The sequence below is a fragment of the Cornus florida genome, unplaced genomic scaffold (genome assembly GCF_030987335.1).
Source record: "Cornus florida cultivar Cherokee Brave unplaced genomic scaffold, ASM3098733v1 CherokeeBrave_3.0.0_Hap2_Chr04, whole genome shotgun sequence".
Lineage (NCBI taxonomy): Eukaryota > Viridiplantae > Streptophyta > Magnoliopsida > Cornales > Cornaceae > Cornus > Cornus florida.
In genome coordinates this window covers 59,415,275-59,434,695 of record NW_026775574.1, presented here as the reverse complement: position 1 = coordinate 59,434,695, position 19,421 = coordinate 59,415,275, and the positions used below count along the sequence as shown (strand labels likewise).

The 19,421-nt window shown below is 35.3% G+C and overlaps 1 protein-coding gene across 1 annotated transcript; it reads left to right on the top strand.

Annotated features, from left to right (window-relative positions):
* Positions 1–936: 936 nt before the first annotated feature.
* On the top strand, positions 937–15,019 carry LOC132303332 (protein MEI2-like 4). Its single transcript, XM_059800548.1, has 15 exons — positions 937–1,838; positions 2,534–2,677; positions 2,899–2,944; positions 7,991–8,344; positions 8,607–9,040; positions 9,154–9,312; positions 9,510–9,626; positions 9,712–9,860; positions 10,901–10,998; positions 11,091–11,507; positions 11,740–12,391; positions 13,312–13,396; positions 13,534–13,602; positions 13,770–13,949; positions 14,303–15,019. The coding sequence occupies exons 2-15, from the start codon at positions 2,600–2,602 to the stop codon at positions 14,456–14,458; spliced, it is 2,994 nt and encodes a 997-aa protein (XP_059656531.1). The 5' UTR covers positions 937–1,838; positions 2,534–2,599; the 3' UTR covers positions 14,459–15,019.
* The last annotated feature ends 4,402 nt before the right edge of the window (positions 15,020–19,421 follow it).

The window sequence follows — 19,421 nt, the reverse complement described above, 5'->3', positions numbered from 1 at the left end:
TTCAATAAATAATTATGAAGTAAATAACATGATTAACATAAATAGCAACAAAGGAGAAATTAGAAAAAGTCGCATCACCATTTTGTAAAAAATCAACCAAAAAAAATTAAATACCAATTAAAAATGATTTTTCTACTAAAAGGAGTCATTGTGATAAAAATATATTATTAGTTAGTCAATATTCCGTGATGAAAAATATTTTCTTCTTTCATTTTTTGGTTTGGAAGATTCAAAATTAAAGTCAATTTTATTTTATTTTGAGATAAAATAATACATAAAATACAATTATTTATTCAATATAGATTTTTATTTACATACATTGCACGTGTTCATTTTCTAGTGTATATATATATAAAATACAAAATACACACACACACACACACGTATATATCTGACCTTAAGTTCTTCAACTTTGCTGGAGTGTTTGGTGCTTTTAGAGAGGTGGCGTCGATTATAGGATGGATGAAGTAAAAATGAACAAATGGATTCATTTATAAGCAAAAGGCTACAATAGTCGTATTAAAGGACAATTTTGGTATTATAAAAAAATGGCAGATCACATGCTGTAGTTGTGGGTCGGAAAGTTGCCAGAGGGAGGTAATTTGTACGATTTTGATAGTTGTGATACTAATTTATTCATTTTCATAGTTAAAGGGTCTATTGTTGATACTTCAGGTTTTTATGCTTTTTTACCTAAAAAGAATTAAAACCCAACTTAGTAACACATGCCATATATCACATACCCACCAATTAACTACAATCTGGCTTAGACTTAGTTTAGTTGTTACGTACCTAAACCATTCCCTTATTACGTAAAAAGAAATAGTAACGATTACAATCATTCAATAATATATCTATCCAACTTCATACCTATCATTTCATATCCAAAATAATACTACAAATATAAAGGTTGGAGCTCAACCAGATATCAAGTAGAAAAATAAAAAAATCAAGAAGAATAATTCCATGCGAACGTTCCTACAGTAAGCTCGCAACATCAACCAGTAAACGATTTTAGTTACTCATATTCTGTCGATCACCTGGTTGACAATCCAAACTCACGTAGAAACGCACACATAGTTTACACTTTCCTTGTCACGAAAACTTTACTTTTGTCTGCACTGAGACCACGCAACTAATCTGGACGTAACGCCGTTAAGCAGTTAACGGCGACCATCTATCTCTCTTGCTTTGTGTTCGTGTTTTCTCTCTCATGATCTAACTCGTCGGAGGCCTCGTGTTTGTAGGAGCGGGTCTGGTTCTCTACAGACACTATTTTTTCTCTCTTTGTCCGTTGAAAGGGAGCGGATCTCTTTCTCTCTCCTCTTATCTTTCTCTCTAATTTTTTTTTTCTCTCTCTTGGAGGAGCCAGCGGGCGAGGGCTCGGAATCTCGCCTGGGATCAAACCGCCGTCGCTCGCCGGGGACTCCATGAATTAAGGCCGGAAGCTCTGAATTTTCCGGCCAGGTTAGGGGAATAGACAAGCGGTTTCTTGTGTGTGAGAGAGAAAAGATATGAATTCTAGAGAGAGAAAATGAAATGAGAGAATACATGTGGATAACGTGCAATGTAGGGAAAAAAGAAGAGAGTGATTGCAAGGTATCAAACGCTTGGAGGTTCTTGCACGCCACAGATACCTAGATCTCTTCTTCAATTTCCCTTGCCTTGTGCAATAATCCATTCTATTTCGATTTCAATTTCAATTTCTCTGTTTTTTGTTTAAATTGTTCTCTGTGCTTCTTTCGTTTATCTCTCCCCATCTCTCTCTCTCATAAATCCGTTCTCACTATAGCGCTCTGATTTTCGAGTCTTCAAAGCTGGCGTTCATAATTTAAATGGTAAGTATTTTATTTTATTTTTGTTGTTGTTGAATTATCGCTGCATTTGATTTTTTTTGGTGATTTTAAAGCTTCGATCTTTGATCGATTGGGTTTGAAGTTTAAAGTTGTTTCCTTTTTCCATTTCGGGCCTTTTTGTGCGATTAGAGTTACAGGCTTCTTTTTTTTTTTTTTTTTCCGGTTATTAAAATTTATTTCTTTCGCTTTTTAGTTTGACCGAAATGAAGAATTCATTTAGGTAGTGAATTTTGGAAAAAATATATCTTCAAAATTTTGCAATAATCAATTTGTTTATTTCAAATTAGTAATTGCTTTTTTTTTTTTTTGGTAAGTAATTTAACTGCTAATTTTGTCTTAAATTCTTATCTGAGATCTATTTCTATTGACATCTGTGGAGGCCTTACCATAATTGAAAGGATAATTTAATTATTTTTTGATTATTTAGTGTTCTTCTCTCCGCCAAATTGTATGAAAATAACATTTGAGGTCTTAAATGCGTCTGTGTTACTAATCCTTGGTTTTATAAAAGTGGTTTTTATTCTTTGTTGTAAAATATATTTCTTGACAGCAATGGTTGGGTGTTCAAATATTTAATTTCTATATAGTACTAAATAATTTCATGTACTTCCCATGTAGATTTTGTTTTTCAGAATTTTTTTTCCTTCTAATTGTATTTAGAATTGGTGTTCATGCAGTAGTAGAAGCTGGAGGTGGAACTGTTTTCAAGTTTCAGTGTCCTTTTTTTTAGTTAAGGTATCATTATGCCATCTGAAATAATGGACCTAAAGGGGTTGTCTTCATCATCATTCTTCTCTGAGGAAGTGTGTTTTCCTAACGAGGTACTGATTGCCTCTATATTGATCATTATATTCTGATTGAGTAATTCATATGGATTTAACAAATTTTCATTTATTTAGAGATTAATGTAATCTGATACTTCAAACTTGAGGCTTTTTGGAATTTTTTTTGTTCTCTGTCATATATTTTCTTAATCATGAATGTTCTTTCCAGTGTCATTAAATTTATTTATTTATTTATTTTTTATCTTTACATTTGGCAGAGAAAGGTTGGCTTTTGGAAGCCGGATAACATGCCTGACCACTATGGTAAGTAGTAATATATTTCAACAATATAGGCGTTGTCGTTTTAGTGACCTAAAACATAATTGTGATTAAATGAAAGCTTATGAAATTCTTACAATGTTCAGCAAGTCAAAGCTGTTTCTGTAGTTGTATTTGTATTTGTTTGTTCTTTCTTCTAGCATTTTGCAGCACATGGTATTTACCTGTTTGAAGTTAGTTTTATGTTCACTTTTGGCCTTATCATCGCTCTGGACTAGTCAGGATAGTTACTGCCCTAAACAGGATTCTGTGTTTTCTTTTGGTCTGCTCTGTATCATTATAAGTCTCTAATTTGGAAGTCAATCTTGTTTTGCATGTAGAAAATCTGTAATGTAGAATCGACATTATTAGTTGTCCAATTAGATGGCCCATATTTATTTGGTGTACATTCTTGTAACATTTAATTAAGGTTGTCAGGATTGAGATTCAATGTACGGTTGATGAGGGGTCCATAGGATCGAAATCGTAGGATCAGATTGAGGATTGAAAGATTCTATCAAACTATTAAAACAATAACTTAAAAGTAACTTTCTAAATCAAAATATTGTCAATGTAAGATAAACAACCAACACCTAAAATCAACATTCTAGCAAAATCAATTAACATTAAAAGATACTAATACGCATGGCAAACACTTAAAATCAATTTCTTGATTTCCTCTATATACAAAAGCATCAACATAACAGTCAAGCAGAATTTTGCAGAAGAAATTAAAGTAAAGACTAAATAAATAGAAAAGGGGAATAGAGATACAGAGAGAAAAGTACAAATTAGTTGCCTAATTGTTTTAGCAATTTAGTTGAAAGATTACTTTTTGGTTCAGAAAAAGAACAAAACAGAGATAGAAAGAACTGCGGGAGTAGAACAAAATCTCTCTTTGTTTTTGTTTCATAATGGGCAAAGAATAGGCAGGAAAAATGAGTTCTTTCTGTTTCTTATTCTGAAAAGGAAAGAAGAAAAGAGAAATTAAGAAGAATAAAGCAAATAGAAGAAACTTTTGAAGTTTTGAGCCACGCCTTTAAAATCCAGAGCTAGATCGTCTCTACCTTTGAAGTTGGGTCTCTTTTTTTTTTTAAAAAATTTAATTAGGCTAAAGAGTTATATTTAAAATCATTAAAATTCTTTGCCCAAAAAGGGTTGTAACCCAAATAAATTTAGAAGATGAACAAAACAACACAATTTAGTAGGATCGTGCAATCCTATTTGATTCTCGATTCTACTTCTGATTCTACTGATCCTACTGTGATCGTACTTCCCAGCAATTTTTCATGCAATCGGGATCGATTTTACAATTTGGGATTGTGGGATCGTAAGATTCTACTATCCAGATCATTTTTAACAACCAAGCATTTAATATGATTTTTATTGACCTTGGAGCATGGACAGTTGGATGGATTCTAAGAGACTTAAAACATGACCTTTGGGGAGATTTTCAATCACCATTTTAGTAGTTGCAAACTAAGGCATGTTTGACATTGTTATGTCTGAAAATGTTATTTGAAGTACAGTTTTAGTTATTAATTAAAAAAGAAGTATAGATTCCATGACTCGTTCCTTTGAAAGTCCCCTTTTTTGTTTTTCCCTTTCCCTAATGAGTATCCTTTTTGAAAGTTTTTTTATCATAAACATCCTGGTGTACGTTCTCCTGAGCCTAGATACACAATGGGAGATTGACCATTATTAATCTAGATTTTATTTAAAGGTATGGCATATAAACATTTAAAGTATGAAGAAATTCCTGCCATAGGATGAATGAAAATACCTTGCTGACTACATGATCAAATTTTATAATTGATCCTATTAGTTATGATTAGTGGACAAATTTTTACAACTTTACACTCCTGAAATGTCTATAATTACAGTACAATAGGCTTATCTTATCTAATTATAGATGTGCATGGTGGAATATCTAAGTTTCTTTTCTCCATATTACACCACTGCTGTCTCTCTCTGTTTCTTTCTTCTGTTGTTTATTGCCTGTGTCATGCTTCCCGATTTGGACTTTTGGAGGTTACTTTTTTATCCTGATGGCCTGTTTTCATTTGTACTCAAGCAGTTGCAATTTCTTGGATCTGAACTTGGTAAATTTTAAGATGTGGGCTGAATTATTTCAAGCTTACAACATTAATAAATTATAGCATGAAGAGGGTTTCAATATATTGGTACTTTTGCCATTATCACCAATACTTTGCCCACAAGTAATGATGCACCCACATTATTTCTTTCCTGACACAGTGATGGCATGTAGGTCCTAGTGGAAGAGTAGTTTGGCACTGTCTTCTAGTATCTAACAAATCAGTTGCCATATGAAGTAAGATGTAGCAGTTATGACAACAGTTAGTAACGCAACAATGGATCATGAGAGGCAGACACGCAAAGTAGAGGCATGAAAACAAGTATTAAGAAGTTGTTACTGATCAAAATGCATTTGAGAAGCATTTAGAAAATTGCTACGAGAACTATATAGGAAGGACAGCAGAAGTATTAATGAATAACGTGACAGAATTTAAGAACTTGAAAGCATTTCAATCTAGAAGTAAATGTGACCTGTGAATTTATAAATGCAAATGATGCTATATTAGTCAAAGTGTACTTGGTTGATAAAGATTTTTTAGTCCATTAATCATTGCTTATTGCACTTTTTTGGTAATGATTAGCTCATTTATTTATATTAGTCACCATTCCTAACTGAAGAAGCTTCGAATTATTTTAGAAGTATGATTATAAAACAATTATACATGACTAAATTTCTGGAAGCATCAAGTTTGGACGTTGAGGTGTGAATTGAAAATAAATGGGATGAGTAGCAAGGTTCCAAATCCTTTTTTTAATATCTTTGGAAGCATCTTTTTTCTTACTTTTGAAGCATATACCTATATGGATGCAAATTCAAACCTTTATAGATGAATCAGCTGATTACCATGGTGACATCATATGCAAGTTGGCATTGATTTTAATTGGTACATATAGTGCTTGAGAGGTTGGCCTTTTGGCATGCATCAGTCTCCTAAAAAAGGGATTTCTTCTGAATTCCAAGTTAATTTTATTATGAGTGTAACTCACAATTTGCTTTAGTTCGAATGGGAGAACAGGCTGATTTTCTTGTTGTTATTAGTAGGAGTTTTAGATTCTACATCCTACACAAAAACAGAATGATGAAATTGACAAATTTGAAAAGTAGGACTTATGGAAAGTGTTATATTATTTAAAGTGAAACTTGAAAGGTGCATGTGCGTTGCACAAACATATTGTTGTCAACACCAAGAGACGAAATGAGTGGAGAAAGGTGGTGAGATTTAGTTGATTTTGATTCTTTAAATAAAATTTATCTTGTTAGACATGTATTTCTTGAAATATACTTATCTTCTTGACTTCATCAACAAGAATGAAAGGCTTCATTATATATGAATTGCTTAAAAATGTAAGAGCAAAAATTAAACAAAATAAAACAATTTCCGTAATTCTGTCAAAATATTTTATGTAGGCATGGACAAAGTGCATATTTATGATAGGTTTATGATGGCTTTAATGCTTTTGTGCATCCATGTATGCATGTCTAATGAAAATAATCAGATTTTGTTGTACAACACTTTGGAGTCTTGATGTCAGATTGCCCCTTTATGTCTAGATTGGCAGTTCCCTAACTTATTTTGTGTCAATGCTATAGAGATTATCAATATATATCTTTTCCCTTAATATTTTTCTTCTGCCAGGCAACAAAGGGACTTGAGCCTATACACTAAGCCTGAGAGGTCAACGGGATACCTTGCCTACTAGGCCAGTTAGAAGTATCTTATTTAGTATAGCCATGTTGGAGTTAGGCCTACCAATTTGATGATGCTTTTATTAGAAGGGTCCTAGGGATAATATGGGAATTTGACCCTGAGATCAATGTTGACTAGCATATTGGTGTTAAATAATCCAAATTGGTTCAGTCTGTTGGGCTGAATTCAACTGTATTTGGTTCTTTAACTGTCCCAGCTGGACTTGAAGCAGAATTATCTGAAAACCGGTGTATCTCATCAAATTCAACAAAATCGACACTGAAAAGAAATGTGCCCTTTTTGTTCACTCTATAATATGTTGCTCTTATTTGGTGTAAATGTGGTCTTACTAAAAAGAAATTTTATATCTGCATTCTTGTCAGATATTTCCTATCGTATTATACAAATAAATATCTCTTTTCTACATTCAGTAGCAAATTGATCCTTAGTGGGTAAACAAAGCCATAATGGAATTGCAAATATCAGGCATGTGGCTTCTCACATGACTGCTTTTACAAGCTATGATAATAAGGATTAAATACTATGAAGATATGAAGTTGCAAAACAACAAATGGTTACCAGTTAACCTGAAATTGGTTGGAGTCAAACCCCCTCAGAACACAATTCAAAATGACTGGAAGGTACAGTAATACCCTGACACTGACTTCCCAATCATCTTTCTTACGTGAATGGAGGAAATGGGGATACACTGATATTGTTTTTAGTGCCCTGGATATGCCCATTGTATTTTTGTAGTTTGTTGGCCTTGAGGCTTGCTAATTGAAACCTTAGTTACCTCCAAAAAAAAAAAAAAGTCGCAATCCAGAACAATGCATGCCTAAAAGGCACCCAGTTGAATTCAGAGGATCCATCCTTTGTGATCAACATATCTGCAATATTTGGGATTATTGAGTAGATGACTTGGCCAGTTCTTTTACTGTTAAACTATCATAGTGGCCTTTTTTGGGGTATCCTCTTTTGGATCCCTTTTTTTGAATGTTGAAATAATTCATTTGACCTGTCTTCTTGTAAAAGACTCTCATAGTCTGGAATATGATGCAGATGTCCAAGTAAAATGGAAAGTATGCCAGATGAGTCCTCAATAAATTCCTGCATATAAAAGGGCCAAATGCTGGAATATTCTTGAATTAATTTTGTGTTCCTGCACAATTAATGCACATGCATTAGTTTTGCTGATTTAACTTATTGGCTTTCCCAATTATTTCTTGAAGTAATGTTATAATATATGAGTGCTACCTTTATTCAGGCATAAAAGTGGATGGAACATTACGAACAGAAGGCGGCAGTTCAATTGCTTCGTCACCCCTGGAGAAACGGTTTCCAATGGATTTTCAGACGTCGAAGTGCTTTGAACCTCCTGAACCTTTCCTAAGCAGGAACCAAAAAGTTAATGTTAGCTTAGAGAAGCATTCAGTTGGAGCAGAGCGAACAGCCATTCGTCCTTTGCAGAGACCTTTTGATCGTGATCCGGGATCAATATCTAATCTGAATTCGGAGCCAGCATCTTATTTTATGGAGAGGGACAAAATCAATTTCATGGGTTCTCAGTATGAAAATGGTCTCTTCTCCAGTTCATTGTCCGAGTTATTTAGCAGAAAATGTAAGCACTCCCCTTCTCTCTCTCTCTCTCTATCTCGTGCGTGCACGCACACACTCTCCAGATCCAATAAATGATCATTCCTGTTCAAAATTTGCATACTGGTGCAAGCTAATATGCTTGACTGTTAAATATTTGTCCTACAACTAAATGCATGGTTGTGTGGAATCAGTTTGTGACTTGTTATCTTAAGCTAAATGCAATATTATGTTGATTCACTGACATATCTGTTCCTGTTGTTTCAATGTTGGTTTCTGTGGTGCAGTAAGATTATCATCAAATAATGTTCTATATGGCCATTCTGTTGGAACTGCTGTCCCCCACTATGAGGAAGATGAACCTCTTGAATCCCTTGAGGAAATTGAAGCCCAAACTATTGGAGATCTCCTCCCTAGTGACGATGATTTGCTTTCTGGAGTGACTAAGGGGTTTGACTATAATGCCCAACCTAGCAGTGGAGATGATATAGAAGATTTAGACATTTTTAATAGTATTGGAGGGATGGACTTAGGAGAAGATAGCTCATCTCCAGGACCAAGAAGCTCTGAACTTTCTGGAGGAAATTCTACTAGTCAGCTGGGGGGATCTAGTAGTTCAATTGCTGGGGAACATCCTTACGGGGAACATCCATCTAGAACACTATTTGTGCGAAATATAAATAGCAATGTTGAAGATTCTGAGCTACGGGCCCTTTTTGAGGTGTGACAATCTTCTCTTCCTTGCAGTGCTTTAGTTTGATTTCCATGCATCTTTGTAACTCGAATAATTTGTCTTGGATGTCGAAATTTTATTGTTGTATCTTGAATGTGCAGCAATATGGAGATATCCGCACTCTTTATACAGCTTGCAAACATAGGGGCTTTGTTATGATTTCCTATTATGATATTAGAGCAGCCCGAAATGCGATGAGAGTACTTCAGAACAAACCATTGAGACGTAGAAAGCTTGACATACATTACTCAATTCCCAAGGTATGTTTCAACTATATTCATTCTTGCCAATTTGTACATTAGATTTTGTGTTTCTTACTTTGCCACACACTGGTCATTGTTGCTGTCATTGCAATCATTGGAAATTTATGCATATGAGTTGGCGTATCTCCATTGCATTTTCATTGGCACAAAAATTGTGTTGTTGACCCCTTGCCCTGGTGTTTATATTTCATTAGGACAACCCTTCAGATAAAGATGTCAACCAAGGCACTCTTGTGGTTTTTAACCTGGAATCTTCTGTTTCAAATGAGGAACTCCATCAAATTTTTGGTGTCTATGGCGAGATTAAGGAGGTGAACTTGTTTGCTTTCCCGTGTTGTGCTTTAAAGTTCAACTGGCATGTCATTGACATGACTAATGCTTGTTTCTGGAGTGCAGATCCGAGGGACTCCACACAGAGATCATAACAAGTTCATTGAGTTTTATGATATTAGAGCTGCAGAAGCCGCTCTTCGTGCATTGAACAGGAGTGATATCGCAGGGAAGCGGATTAAACTTGAACCAAGTCGTCCTGGTGGTGCTAGACGGTAGTATAGTCTAACCTCAACAATTGTTCTTCTTTTTCTTCTTTCTGGTCCATTTTCTTGCTTGGTGCTTCTTTTGATACCAGCTCATAATGGAAACTAAATTATGCGGGGGGCAGATTTTTATTTTTAATTTTTCTTGCTTGGTGCTGGGATTTGGGAAGAAACATATATAACCAATTTAAGATGGAAGCACGACACCTGTGGTTTTTTCTTTTATGTGTGTGTGTATTATATTCATTCCTTTAACTTTAGCATGTTGTTGATATGTGATTATTAATTATTAATTCAATGAAGCCTTGTCCAACTATTTGGGTTAGCTATATGGATCTTATTTCATCATTCGATTTGATGGTCACAACTTCAATTAGAACATAACCTAACATGTGTCCCCCACCATCTCTTATCTTCTTCCTTCCCCTGGGATCCCCTTTAACGTGGGCCAGGTCACTCTCCTCACTAGTATGTTACTTGTGTTAGCTGCATTGCCAAACCATCTTAGTCAGCTTTCTCTCGTTCTATTTTCAATTGTTGCTACTTCTACCATCTTATAAATTTACTCGTTATTAATTTTATCCTTTCTTTTTTTACCACAGATCTACCGTAGAATATATCTTCTGGCTATGATCATATGATTAATATGTGTGTGTATATTTTGGTGCTGCATAACATTCGGTGTCATGCAGCATAGATGATTTTAATAGCCTTTCTATATAATCTTCCTTTCACATTTATATAGATATATATTGATCACAAAGCATGATGGAGGCTGCCTCCATATAATTTTCCTTTCACATCTTTACTTTTTTTCTTTTAGAATTTTCTTTCGGGTAACATTATCTGCACAGGTTACGACTCTGTTCACTATTTGACATTTCTTGTCCTTTGATCTTTACTTCTTGTTTGTATATTTAACTTTACTGAAGCTGCACTCCATATTATTCTGTTTTAATTTTGAATATAAATAGGTCATTTTAATTGATGCTGATTTACTTTTGTTTCCTTTGTGTTAACCTTTATATATATATTTTACTTTTTTGCAGTTTGATGCCAGCTTTTCCTCCGGAGATGGAGCAAGATGAATCTGGTACATATCTGCAGCGGAGTAGTCCTCCTAATAATTTGATGACACCATTTTCTGGTATGATTACTGCCAGTGAGATATACTTTAATATCCCTTTTGTCCCATTTGTACTCGGAACATGTTTCTGTTCTCACAATAATCATTTACAGGACCAGTTTCACAGGCAGTAATTACATCTTCAAGTATGGACAATGGAACAAATTTGGGTGCACATTCTGCAATTCAATCCCCTATTAGTCCATTCCCGGAAAATACATTCAACCAGGGAATCTCATCCAGTGTTCCGAACAGCTTACCCTCTCCAGTGAGACTTGAATCAGTAGGCAACCAGTCCAGTTTCACTGAGTCTGGCCACTCGCATGGCCAACTAAAATTTGATTTTCATGATATGCCAAATTTTCATCCTCATTCACTCCCAGAGTATCATGATGGTCTAACTGCTGGTGCTCCGTGCAATTCTCCGGGCATGGCTGCAAATATTAGTGTCAGGTCCTTGGATAGAATAGAGAACAGGCAGTTCTGCGGAACAAGTTCAAATGGGCACTCAATTGAACTGAATGAAGGAAGTAAGTCTAATGGATTGCAAGTTTCCATTGTTTTTAAGTGCATCAACTCTCATTTCTTTTGAGTGACTGGTAAAGTAACATGGTATCAATACTAGGAAGTTTTTCAAAACACTATATAGAAAAAAATAGAAGAAAAGAGAATTCGAAAGTTGACTCATGTCACGGTGGGGTTTATTTAAGTTGATCTATTCCCTGATATTTTTATTTTACTTTCTTTTGCTATCTTTCACAGTTTTTGGTCCCTCTGGAAATGGGAGCAGTCTCCTTCCTGGACATCATTACATGTGGAGTAATTCACATCATCCTCAACCACAAAGCATGATGTGGCCGAACTCACCATCATTCGTCAATGGAGTCTGTACTACTCATCCTTCTCCACGATTGCATGCACTTCCCAGAGCACCATCTCATATGCCGAACACACTTTTACACATGAATAACCCCCATGTTGGATCGGCACCATCTATTAATGCTTCTATCTGGGACAGGCGACATGCCTATGGAGGGGAATCCCCTGATGCTTCTGGTTTTCACCCAGGTTCTCTTGGGAATATCAGAATTTCTGGTAACTCACCACATCCTTTGGAATTTGTTTCACATAACATTTTTCCTCGTGTTGGTGGAAGCTGTATGGACCTGCCCATTCCCTCCAAAAATGTTGGGTTGCACTTCCATCATCAGAGGTGTCCAATACTTCCTGGTAGAGGACAAATGGTTCCGATGATGAATTTGTTTGATTCTCCAAATGAGCGTGGTAGAAGCCGCAGAAATGAAGGCAGCTCCAATCAGGCTGACAACAAGAAACAGTTTGAACTTGACATTGACCGCATAATGCGAGGGGAAGACAACCGGACAACGCTTATGATAAAGAACATTCCTAACAAGTATGTAGTAATTCCTTACAGCTCTATGACCATATATTCTACTTCTTGAACACAAAATTCTTATCATTGAAATTCACTAGTGCTCTTTCATTCTGCAATATCAAGCTAATATGTAAAAGGGAAATAGATTATAATTTCACGGTTGTCTTGATGCAAATATTTACTCAAGTTATAAGTTTATTTGTGATAGTTCGCCTAGGCTAGACACTGTCATGTTGTTTTTTGGCACTTGGACGTGCAATTACAAACAAACCCTTCTGTATCATTTCGGTATATGCATGAGTTCATTCTTGATCTTGAAAATTTGTATTTTGTTTCTTTCCTCTTGTTTTGTTTTTACTTGGCTACTTGTTTAATTAATCCCTGAGATAATTAATTTTCTTAATCAAGGTGTATGCATTGTTGTTTGCTTAGAATTCTATAACAAATGGCTGATTGATTATAATGATACAACTACTCTATATTGAGCATTCTATACAACACACATTGGCAACTAGCTGTAATTATTTGACTTGTTTAATATATGACATATATATTAAGTATATCTTTAGACATTGCTACAACCTAACTCACCTATGGTCACTGACAACTATGGTCTAATGCATAATTTAAAATATGTATCTTTTATCAAGTCGGGACTATAAAGTTGGTGAGACGCGTTCTTAGCTGAAATCCAAATTGGAACCATCAGATTCACGGTGTTAAACCATCCAAATCAGGCTGATTAGCTCCTCTAGTGATGGGCGGAACTGTGGAAGTATTGATTTTCATTTATGTTAAAACTAATTTTAGGAGATAGCCTTGTTCTTATCTTTGTAATCTTTGCATGGTTAGGAGAAATATTTCAGATCATTTACTGAATGGGTTTTAGTCATTGCTAGGTACTAATTGTTTGTCTTTTACAATGGTGGTGATTGTAGGTATACTTCAAAGATGCTTTTGGCTGCAATTGATGAACGCCATCGAGGAACTTATGATTTTGTTTACTTGCCCATTGATTTCAAGGCAAGTGCTGCTTTTTTTTTTATTTTTTATAATTAAAATAAAAAAATTCTATGTTGTAGAGTGGGGACAACTCAATGTGTTTCTTTAGCTTGGCCTCTGTAAATGTAATAATTACTTGGACTTACCTTTTGTTGCAGAACAAATGCAATGTTGGTTACGCTTTCATCAACATGACAGATCCTTCCCTGATTGTCCCGTTCTATCAGGTTTTCTTTTTTTTGTTTTTTTTTGTTTTTAATTTTTTTTTTTAAATATGCTATATGATGATACCATTTCTTTTCTGGGTTAATGTTATGACTCTTATTCTGATATCTGTTATAGTTTGTAATTTATCACCACTAAGCTAATACAGAAGAAAACAAACTTTTGGCAGTCATTCAATGGAAAAAAATGGGAAAAGTTCAATAGCGAAAAGGTGGCGTCACTAGCATATGCTCGGATACAGGGAAAATCTGCTCTGATTGCCCATTTCCAAAATTCAAGCCTGATGAATGAGGATAAGAGATGCCGGCCTATCCTTTTTCACACAGAGGGTCCCAATGCGGGTGATCAGGTAAGAGCATCTCTTCATGCGCAAAATGCGTGCCCTATTTATTTTTGTTTTAAAATCTTTTGGAGCTTCTTGAACATAAGATGAAGTCCGGAAACTTGCACAATAAGCCTGCCGAGATGGTGGAACTTCATATTTAAGATATCTTCTGTGTAGGCAAAATGTTGGTTTTGTGCCCATGACATTTCGTGGTACTTTTGATTGTTGTCCTATCTTATATTGCTATGAGATAGTCTAGTCCAGAAGGACAGAGAGGACACTAATACCGAACAACAGCAATAGCAATGATACTTATAGCATGAAGCAGCAGCAGCAAAAGAAAAAAAGTATTTTATACAGTCTTTTTCTCTCTGCAGGTGCCCTTTCCCATGGGTGTTAATGTTCGACCTAGACCCGTCAAGAATAGAGCCAGTACCAGTGAGGAAAACAATCAAGAAAGCTCAACAAACCTGACCAATGGGGAGGAATCTTACAGTGGAGATTCTTCAGGCTCCGGAAAGGATTCAGAGTGAGTGACATTTCCTCCTTGTTGGCACTAACCTATAGAGTGTACCAAAAAATTTGTAAATTACATCCACCTCAAATTTTAGTAACAAATATTTAGGGGTGGTTGACGGAAAAAGACCTTTTTGGTACTTACGGAGAGCCTCCTAAAAATCCTGAGAATCCATGCTTGACCAAGCTTGGTGCATCACCCATTTTCTTGGGGGTTACTGAAAAATACCGAGGCGGTTAGATAAAGGAGCAACGGATGGAGCTTCGAAATTTTGGATGGTTTTGAGAATTTGACTTCGAAAAAACATGTACATGTATAGAAGTTTCTGACCAACAGAGAAATATATGCTGCACCTTTAGGAGGCTTCTCTGCTATATGATTACTTTTTTTGACATTTTCCTTCTCTTTTTCGGGTTTGTGAGTTGTCTGCTAGAGAACTCGTATTGTTTAAAAAATTTTGAGGGGATAAATTGATGATGTCTTGTATTATTGCTCTAAAGTTTGGAGAGGTGTGGAGTCTTTTACAATGGCTTTGTCACTGTCTTTCTTAATGCAAATGCTCTGCCTTTTGTACTTACCTAGTTAATGCTTTTCTTTATCATTTAATGTTGGTACATGCTTTATCCGAGTGAGAATAATTGACTAGTATTGAGGCAATATCTTCTACTACGTATTTTATTTCGCATTTGGTGTCTGGGACACAATGGTCAAAGTTCATATCACAAACCATTCTTTCTGAAATTTGATTTAGATGTAGATGTTGTGTTACTTGAATGGCTTTGAAAAGTAGCTACAGGCATGGAGTAAATTGACCATTTTTATCCACTTTTAATATAGATCTGTTTCCATTGTCCTTGTTTATTTTATGTTACTGTTTTCTTGTTAAATTTCTTAATTTTCAGACATATTGCTTCTTCTTTTTTTTATTTTTATTTTTATTTTTTCACTTAAATTTACTAGAATAGTTTGTTCAGTTAATTGCTCTTTCATTGGTATTCGAACAATTGAGTAAGAGCCTTAATAAAGCAGAGCCATACTTGATTAAGTCATGTTAGAGTTTGAGCCAAATTTAAGTCACTTTGGAAGATCCTTAAAGCAAGATCACTTGAGAGAAGTTTAATGCCATTGCCAACTGAATGAACCTGGCCCCCCCCCTTTTTTTTTTTTTTTTTTTTTTTTTTTTTTTTTTTCAAGTGGCCGTTTGACGCCGTATGAGATTTGATTGAAAATTACAAAAATGGGGTGCCTTCAAAGAAATAAATAAATTTAAGATTTTTGCTCCTGTTGTCCATAAAGAAAACTTGTCTGCATGTGCCTATAAGATGCATTTTCGAGTAGCAAAACATTACTGGGATACCACCACAACAATGACAAGAAGCCTTTTTTTTTTTTTTTTTTTTTTTTTTCAATTATTTTGGGTGGGCTACATGAATTGTATATTTTCATTCTATTCCCTTTAAGCCAAGTCAAATCACATACTATCATATTCCTTCTTACACACTTCACTTAAGTAAAACCACGTGTTATCATATCACTCCTTACTAACTTATGTGGTCTCTCTCTTTTCCTAGTATTATCCTCAATATAGACCACATCACGCTTCCTAATTGATGCATTTAAAGGTCTTTATGCCCAAACCATCTTAATTAATATTCTCTAAGGGTTAGATTGGTGCAATGGAAAAGGGAGGAAAGGAAAGGGAAGGTGATGGAGGGTGATTAAAAATTTGTGTTTGGCATAAATGGTGGAAGGAAAGGGAACGAAAGGGATGGTTTTGGAAATGAGAATGCTTAAAACAGTAAATTTCTTATCCTCCAAAAAATAGGAGGAAATGGAAGGAAAGGGAAGGAGAGGCTTGTTCTATGATTTTGGATGCCGAATTTATCCTTGATTTTAGTTTGCAAAACAAGAATTACAGACCTTGATTAGTTGATTTAGAAGAAAAAAAATTAAAACAAAACCCATACGTACAAAACCCAGCGGCTGAAGCTTGTGAACGGTGAGCCCGAACTGGAATAGCGGGCGATGGAAACTGAAAGATATGGGTTTTGATTTTTATGAACAATCTGAAACGATATGTCGATATGGGTTTTGAACTTTTGATTCTTGTAGACAGATAGATAAACTGAAATATATGGGTTTTGAACTTTTGATTCTTGTAAATTTTGTAGTTTGCAGTTGGAGAGAGAGAGAGAGAGAGAGAGAGAGAGGGGGGGGGGGGGGGGGGCAAGTTCAGAGTCAACAACGATAATAGAGATGGAGGCGATTGGTAAGGCTTGCCCTAAAAATATTTTCTTTCTTTTCTGGTGGCCCATCAGCATTGGGCCTTAACATGAGACAATATATATATATGATGGAGGCGATTGGTGAGGCTTGCCCTAAAAATATTTTCTTTCTTTTCTGGTGGCCCATCAGCATTGGGCCTTAATAGGAGACAATATATATATATATATAAATTTATCTTTTATAATATTAAAAGGTATAATAGTAATTTTATTAAAATAATTTCTTTTCTTTCTTTTCCTTCCTTTTTCCAAATATGATTATTATCCTTCGCTTTCTTTTCCTTCATTAATCAACCAAATATGATAGAGGGTTAAAATTATCCTTCCTTTCCATTTCCCTCATAACTAATGTTATCCTCCCTTCAAACCCACCGTACCAAACATAGCCTAATTGTATTACCCTTAATGTTGTGAGCGGAAAAGCAAAAACAACGATTTCCAATGAGTAAAATAAACAATTACGAAGAAAAAATAAAAAAAAAATGAAAAATAATCACAATAAAAAAATAAAAAATAATTACACACAAGAACACAAAATATACGTGGTTCACTCAAAATTGAGGGCTACGTCTATGGAGCGCACTGAACAAGTTCCACTATGAAAAAAAATGAAAGATTACAATGGAAAATTTCCTCTCATGCTCTCTCAATTGCTCTCTTTTGGGCACAAATGAATTCAATCATTCACACTTTACCCTAAAATCTTATTAGGGTTGGTATAAATAGTCCCAGACAAAGGAACATAACTTGCCCCACAAGTCTTGCATTTTTGGAGAGTCAGAAACCAACTTGGAAGCAATTTATGCACCTTCCCAGGTGACTTGGACGGGTTCCAGAAAAATGCAACCGTTCCATCTTGACAAAACACCGTTTAAACCCAAGCGGGACTAGTCTAGAAAAAACAAAATTGATCCATTTTGGCCAGTAGCCAAATAAATCTTCGGTGTCTCCATATACGGAACTTGAATCGGTTATCTTATCATAAAAACTTTGTTACATTATAAGTAGAACTGGTTCAAAATATTGGGATCGGTCCATTTTGGTCAGTAGCCAAAACGAACATCAACATTTGCAAATTTGACGGCTCCAAATTCTTCAGAACATAATCCTAACATGCGATTAGACTCCACAAACCTTAACCATTTCCCACTTGAAGGATGGAACTCTTGTAAACTCATTTCATCATCTTCTCATGCATGTCCAATGCATGTCTGTGTAGTCATCTCTGTCTTAAAGCTAGAAGACCAACTAAAGCTGCCCACAACTTTAGTTTCTCCACAGCCATTGTCTTGGTCAACATGTTAGCCAGATTCTCAATGCTAAGAATCTTCTCAAGTGTTAACACCCTATCTTTCAATCACGATCCAATGAAATGATACTAATATCCTATATGCTTGGTCCTTAAATGAAATGCTGAATTTTTCACCATATACATCACACTCTGACTATCACTGTGCAAAACATTCTTCACTTGCTTGAATCTAAATTCTACTAACAAACCCTATAACCAAATCATCTCATTGTTGGCCTCTGTCATCGCCACATACTCTGCCTCTATAGTAGATAATGCTACAATCTTTTATATTTACGGAACTCAACTAACTGAAGTCGTGCCCACTCTAAAAACATGCCCGAGAGTACTCCTTCTGCGATCCACTTCACTAGCAAAGTATGCATCTACATACCTATGTAGCTTCACCTCGCACCTTCTGAACATAAGTATCCGTCTGTGGTACCATGTAAATATCTCAATATCCACTTTACTGCTTCCCAGTGTAACTTGCCCGGATCTTTCATGAACCTATATACTATTCTCACTACATATGTAATGTTTGGTCTCATGCACACCATGGTTTACTTCAAACTTCCAATGGTTGAGGCATTTCAAAATTTTAGTCATGAAGTTTTGCTCACCCTCTGATCTTTGGACACTAATCTTGAGATAATCAGAAGTGACTAGCTAAGGGTGTATTTACTGCCTTAGCATTATTTATGTTAAACCTCTTCACAAACTGTTTGACGTACTCAGCCTGAGACAATTGCAAAGTACCTCTCTACTTGTCCTTGCTAATCCTCATCCTAAGAATCAGCTTTCCTGCACCAAGATATTTCATCTTGAACTCACTCAATAACTACTTCTTCAATTTGCTAATTTCTTCAAAATCAGAACTTACCACTAACAAGTCATCAACATAAAGTAGGAGGATAATAAAACTTAACTTAAACCTCTTGAAATAACAACAATGGTCAGCGTTGCACTTGTTATAGCCATGTCTCTGCATAAACAAATCAAACTTCTTGTATCATTGCCTCGGGGCTTGCTTCAAACCATTTTGTTTACCTTGCACACAAGTTTTCCTTCCCTTTGAGTGAGAAACCCTCCGGTTGTTGCATGTAAATTTCCTCCTTTAAGTCACCATGGAGGAAAGCAATTTTGACGTATAACTGCTCAAGGTACAACCCCTCTGCTCCAATAATGCTAAGAACTAAGCGAATGGTACTTAGTTTCAAAGCTGGAGAAAAAATATATGTATAGTCAATCCTTTATTTATGCTGAAAGTCTTTAACTATATGGTGAGATTGTGTCAATCTTGTATGAAAAGATTAATTGAATAATTTGCTAGCAGGCTTATTTATGACAATTGAGTTAAATATCATGTATATGTTAAAGTGGTAGGAATTGGTAGCGTTGAA

What these genes read in the sequence shown, in the direction of transcription:
- LOC132303332 (XM_059800548.1), top strand. Translation starts at nt 2,600, where the DNA reads ATGCCATCTGAAATAATGGACCTAAAGGGGTTGTCTTCATCATCATTC. An exon ending in TACATTACTCAATTCCCAAG is followed by an intron (nt 9,313 to 9,509) that starts GTATGTTTCAAC and finishes ATATTTCATTAG; the next exon opens with GACAACCCTTCAGATAAAGA. An exon ending in ACTTGCCCATTGATTTCAAG is followed by an intron (nt 13,397 to 13,533) that starts GCAAGTGCTGCT and finishes CTTTTGTTGCAG; the next exon opens with AACAAATGCAATGTTGGTTA.